We start from the raw sequence: 6,577 nt of genomic DNA, 5'->3' as shown, positions 1-6,577 counted from the left end.
TTTGGAAAAAATATGGGGAATGGTTTTAGAAAATATTATCGAGTTTTCACAAATTGTTGATTTATCAAATAATCTTCTCTCACGCACATTGCATTTTTTTTAAGCGTATTAAATTTATTATGGACTTATATAGTATGATGATTTATGGTACTTGTTAAACTTATTATTAAACTTATTATGACCTAGAAGAAGATGAACATTTAAACACTAGATGATGATCTGTGGTATATTAAATTTTAAATAACTTTATTAAGATCCCCGGTTAATCATTTAACCACAGCTGTCTGACTAGCTAACACCGGACATTGTTTGGAACCTGGATATATAAACAACCTTTGTCGTCTTATTTATTTGTTGTCCTTAAAAACTTGCACTTAATTTGTTGCAATATAAAGAGATAAAATCATGGGATAAATTTAACAAAATATAATCATTACCTCAAATGATCAGTTGACAAGAAAGACAATGGTGTGTGAATTGTGATACAAACAGAAGCTGGTCAAAGTCAAAGGTGAGAAAGAAAAGTTATGAGAGTGGTGCAATTCAAATGCAAACGCAAATGCAACTAACCCAGCAAACCAAAGGCTGGACCATAATGGACCATGGTTCATTGAACTCTAATAATTGATCGTGCTAAATGTCAACAAAGTGTGGACCATTGATCTAGTGAGCCCATACTGCCCAACCTAGCCACAACCATACACATATACATCCAAAACAAAAAACAAGACATATGCCAACAGTCACATCAATTTATTGAAATCTTTTGCCTTGTCAAATCCCATAATTCAAAGTTAACCATTCCTTTATCCAAAAAGTCTGTTTCAGAATAATAATTTGAGAAGGACAATTTGTACTACAAGTCCACAATGACTCACATTTTAGCAAAAAAACACCTCCTAACTTTCAAAGTAACCATTTTGTAAAAAAAAACATCTCATGTTTTATGTAGCAAAATTCCAATTTTTAACCACGCCACCTTCATCCAAAAACACGTTGGTTGTTAAAATTTAAAGCCTCAACTATTTGAAGAAAAATGTTGGGACTTTTTAATCTTTTGTAGCTAGATGTGTATTAAGTGTGTCACATGGTTGGTTTGCCTCATGTCTAATTTTACATATAATCTAATTCCTCATGGTCTCTTTATTTTCTTATTGAGATGTCCATGTGAAGATAAGCCACAGCAGCAACAAACAAAAAGAAGAAAACAGATGTCAACATCAATGGCTCTGCAAGCATGAACATCGGGTGGAAATTGTAGTAAACCTGCAAAAACAACCAACCAAAAAAAAAACAAAAGTTAAATGGGCATAAAAGAAATAGTAAAAGAAAATAAAAAAGTGGTTTTTAATCACCTGGAAATGAGAGTTGTGTTCAGGAACTACATTTTCCTTTTCCAAAACCACCACTGGTCTTCCAACAATATCAAGATAAGTATACTTTGTCTGTAGAGATTAACAATGATGATTTAGTTTACAAATTATCAACTTTTTTAGATATAGTAGAAAACAGAAGCTACCTCTGATAGGTGTTCTACAGAAAAAGGAACGATAACAGATGGGTTCTTTGATCCTTCAGGAAGGACAACCTGAAATAGCATTCTTCTTAATTAACAAAAGCAGCAAAGAACAATGAACAAGAAAATCTTAAAGATTAAAAATTTAATGATTATGTACCTTATTTGTTATTTTGTTTACCACTGTTTCAGCAATAGGACACCCAAAACTGAAGTTGAGGTAACGCCTACCATCATTTGACTCAAAAAGGAAGTCTTGAAGTGGGAGTCCATATCCAATGACAAAGGTGGCTCTCCAACCTCCTAATAAAGGATATCGTGGCTCTATTTCAAGTTCAGACTACATAAATCATAAATGAATATTTTAGTGTAAAGTTTATATAAATGGGAAGAAATGAAAATGGAGATATAATAAGTTAATAACCAAATCACCTTGCTGTAACTTGTGCGTAAATGTGATGTTGAGATATTGCCTATGTTATCACGGTAATACACAGAGTGAACCCTTGGGGGTAATTTAGCTACAAGGTGTTTGAATGAAGAGACACCACTGATAGTTGGCCTAGATTGATATTCAACCCTGGAAATTAATTAATCAATTAAGATCAAGAGCAAAAAATGTCAAAAGGTAATTTAAAAAAAGAACAAGAAGTAAGTTTGATTCAACAACTTATTGGAGATATGACCTTGAGAACCCTCCTTTGTGTTTAGCACCATTATGGACTAAAGTGTAATGCTCTGTGATTTGAAGGTTACCCCAGTGAGATATTTCAATTTCTCTTACAAGTTCCTCAACCACAGCAAATGGATTGTTGTTCTCAAAATGAACAAGTATGGGAGTATATGAATATGGAGACTGGTTCTCATAAGGTCCATACTTCAACTCAGTGCGTATTTGGGATGAAGGTTCCACTCTTGTAAATGATTCCACTTTGGTGCTTGGTGTTCTGATGACTGTTGTTTGTTGTTTAATTGTATATGGTGATAATATTAAAGCACTGTCACGGTATAAGACTAATTGGGGTTCTGATTGACTTATTTCTACAGGAAAAGGTTCAAGAGATTGGGTCAATATATATGATACTTCTATTGAGACAGATCCACCAGTTGTCAATGGATTCCTCAAAGAAATAGAGAAGAATTTGGCTCCATTTGGCCCATCTGCATGGTTGCTTGGTGTCACATCAAGTGGATGTACAGCTTTCTTCTTCTTTTTTCCAGTAAGCTCAGCAGCCTGGATAAGTGCTAGATGCTTCACTTGTGGTGGTGGAAATGAAAGAAGTACATTTTTAGCAGGAGATGCCCCATCATTTTGTACCTAGAATATCATATGCGATCATAATATAACTTTTAGATGTAATGTCAGATAAGTAGGTTGTATCTACACAGTTATAGGCTCTCAGAACTATATAACGTGCGTCTTTCTTCTTCATTTGGAGGCATAACATATAATACAGGCAATAGGTTCTAGTAACAGAAGAGTACCTTCAAAGTCAAGACAACCCTAATAATGTGCGAAGCCAAATCAATCTGCACCAGCATAAATCAAGATATTAAAGCTATACATCCATACGAAAGATGCTAACAAAAATTAGGAAATAGAACAACAAATTCATAACCACAATATCATACTCATGAGATGTAACACCTCAATCACTTATAATCTCAATCCACTCGTCAATTACCAACTCGTCTTAAGAATTCGATCGTTTCGGGAATGCACTAGCAAGCAGTTGAAAATATGAATTTTCCAATCTCTATCAATTTACACGGATCGACAAGGGTGTGAAAATATAACGAGTGAATTTGTTACAGAAATGAAGGATTTTATTATGAGAAATCTTACTCTGCGTTCAGCGGTGAGGATCTGAAGCTCCGATGATGAAGATGTGAGTGAAGAAGACGATCCGAAACTTAGGGAGAGCAAGGCGAGGAGTAAGGGAATTAGGGTTAAACGAGATCTGGCTACGAAAACCTCCATGTTCACCCTCGTTTTCTCTCACAGTAGCAGCAGAATTGACCCAAGTCGTCTGAAGACGATGATGTTTATGTTGGACTGAAACAGGTTATGGGCCGGGTTGCACCATGAAATCACTAATCTGATTCTGAGCTGGGTTTACTTTATCCTACAAAATCTATATGATATAAATTGTAAACATAGGACTGTTAACAAGCGAAATCTTTGAGTCCATTGGGATCGAGTTGGACTGTTGGAGGTGCGCAGTCTAGGTGTAAGCATCGACTTAACCCTTTTTGGACCCTCGGGTCAATTCTTGGTTCTAGAAATTGATCAAAATTGTATTTTTATCGGTTCGATCCGGTCGGTTCCGGGTAAAAACTGGTTTTGGATCTGATTTAAAAAAAAAAATCAAATCTATTTTCTAATTATCCTTATCATTTTTACGGTCTAACCAAATATCAGTTGCGTCCCTTTCTCCCATAAACTGTATGTAACGCTTCACGTACTCCACCTCTTCCTCTCATAATGAAAGACCCCAACACTAAAATTACCACAAAGTCAAAAATGCTACATGCATATTCATAATTATAATTTACATTAGTGGTCTAAATACAAAAACATAGATATAAACCAACTAACAGGGTTTTTACAAAGTTTCATAAAACTAGTTGTATAAATGCATAACTACCCAGGAATTTGTAATACATATACATATATGTATACCAAGTACAAACGTAGTAGTGTCAACTACTCTAAGTCCTCCAACAAAGTCTGTCTATTTTGGATGCTTATCACCTGAAATAGTTAAACACTAAGAGGGATAAGCGGGCATCGCTTAGTGAGTTCAAAAATAGATACAATATAATGTTATGCCATATATAGAACAATATGAAAGGAACAAAAAGAAACAAAGGACAACAAAGGCTTATATGTGTACCAAATGAATGGCTTCCCATATCAATCAACGGTTAGATTCAAAGAATTACAATAAATGAGACACAATAATTTAGGATCATAAACATCATAAATTCCAGCCCAAGTGACACATAAAACACAATTCCTTTTTATCATGTTGCTAGAATATACATGCTTTCAGCCCTACCTAGCCCGAAGCCAATACCAAAGTGATACGAGTCATGCTCTACATGGCCAAATGCATCAAAATCTGATATCAAGTAATGACCACTTAGATCAATAACATAAGAAATCACATTGCACATATAACACATAACATACAGTTGTCTCTATATTGAACTCATTGTGCTGTAACTGAATGTTGCGATAGAATTCTGAATTCTGATGAAATTACACCATCCTCGGGCCTCTAAAACCTTCAATTATACTCCTGGAGTTCATATTTCAAATTTCATAAGCAATTACTCAACTAATCTCAAGTTATGTTGTTTTCAATTTAGAAATTTTAGTTTTTGTTCTTTGTATAGCTGTCACTTGCAGACCTGTTTTTCCCTTCTTAAAAATCAAAATAACTAATAAATTTCTAAATAGTAACAAAATAAACTCCTATATCTTTCTAATTCCAATTAACTCACGTTTTTATGATTTTTCTATAATTTAAAATGAATTTTACAACACAACATCCCAAAGCTGTCAAAATTCAGCCTTACTGCATTGAACATATAGCCGTTTTTACCCATCTTAAGTTCGGAGTTAGATTTTGGTGTTAAAACAACAATCAAAGTAGACATTCTCAGCTTTCCAGGGATGTATAACACATATCCATATGATTTTTCTACAATTTTTGGTGATTTTTATAAAAACAGAATAATTATACCCTTTATGATTTCATTTTACTCTTTACATGATCAAACCTCATGATCAATATCACTAAATTCTTGTTTTCCAATGATAACACTGAATAATCTAGTAATCCATGCGGATTCAAGTATAAACCATTGGTTTCATTACTAATTTTCACTAATTACACTTAAACCATGATTAATTCTCAAGTTTATATGTAGTTACTTGATTTCCATTTAAGATTCTAGGCTAATAACATAAACTTATGCCTAATTTCATGAAATCAGTGGTAAAACCACTTTGATCAAACCCTAATCTCTTAATAACTGACTAATTACAAGGGTTAATCCAAAAGTTAAGAGTTCATACCTTGATTACTAGACTTAATACTTCAAGAACACTCGAAATCTTGATTTAATCTTCAAAACTTGTTCAAGATTGATCATGTAGGTGAAAATATCCCATAGGGATGGTGAGGAACTGAAGATGGCAGAAAAAATAAGCGGAAATCGTGTTTTAATGGGGAAAAACCCGAGTTGGGTCGGGTTTGACCCGTTTTACCCCTAAACGCTAAAAATTGAATAACTTTTCGCTCGGAACTCCGTTTCGATGAGGTTTTGTCTATACGTGTCTAAAGAGATAATTTACAACTTCCAATAAAAATATCACAGAAAATATCTTCCAATAAAATCAGTTCTACTTATTTCCAACTTAGACGTTATACTTTCTTTAATTCTGATAGTTGACTTTTTGATCAGAATCACAAAAGAATTCTCACAACACTTCCAGTACCTTCCAAATGATTCTAAACTTAGTTTTAAAAATAAAACTTCAAATCTTATAAAACTATTTCGTTAGAACTCAACGCTTAAAACCATACCGAAAAATAGTAATTTTAACGCTTACAATTCTATTATATTATAACTACCTACTTTAAACCTTTAAACCCACATAATATCTTATAATATTCATATTTAAACTAACAAACATATGAAACATGATAATTGAACAAGGTTAGTAAAGTGTATTTTACACATAAGTCTCACGTGTCGCTTAGAAAGAAGCAATACATGATCGATCGTTCCAGTTCTCTTAACCAAATCTAGTTTCATTAACTCCTCATAAGACTTGGCGTTAAATTTCACATTATATACTTCATCTCTCCCTAGTGAAAATCGATTTCATTCAACTCCTCACAAGTCTTACAAATAGTGTAATCAAAAGTAATGGAATCAAAAAGAAAGAATGATAATTGGACCAGAGATGATGATGATGAAACTCAAGTAAGTATTGTTGGATTTTGTTAAATTTGTTGAATGTTATAAACTATGTTGTTATACTGT

At 33.4% G+C, this 6,577-nt stretch overlaps 1 protein-coding gene across 1 annotated transcript; it reads right to left on the bottom strand.

Moving 5' to 3' along the window:
* Positions 1–1,000: 1,000 nt before the first annotated feature.
* On the bottom strand, positions 1,001–3,550 carry LOC145032774 (Ribophorin I). The gene is made up of 8 exons (XM_078981694.1): positions 3,363–3,550; positions 3,002–3,046; positions 2,203–2,834; positions 1,949–2,096; positions 1,677–1,856; positions 1,520–1,588; positions 1,356–1,445; positions 1,001–1,266 (listed from the first exon to the last, which is right to left on the bottom strand). The coding sequence occupies exons 1-8, from the start codon at positions 3,495–3,497 to the stop codon at positions 1,144–1,146; spliced, it is 1,422 nt and encodes a 473-aa protein (XP_078837820.1). The 5' UTR covers positions 3,498–3,550; the 3' UTR covers positions 1,001–1,143.
* Between the last annotated feature and the right edge of the window lie 3,027 nt (positions 3,551–6,577).

Source organism: Lactuca saligna, chromosome 2 (assembly GCF_052625555.1).
Source record: "Lactuca saligna cultivar CGN05327 chromosome 2, ASM5262555v1, whole genome shotgun sequence".
NCBI classification, from domain to species: Eukaryota; Viridiplantae; Streptophyta; class Magnoliopsida; order Asterales; family Asteraceae; genus Lactuca; species Lactuca saligna.
Note: the sequence above shows the minus strand (reverse complement) of the source record. Positions and strands in the feature narration are given on the sequence as shown.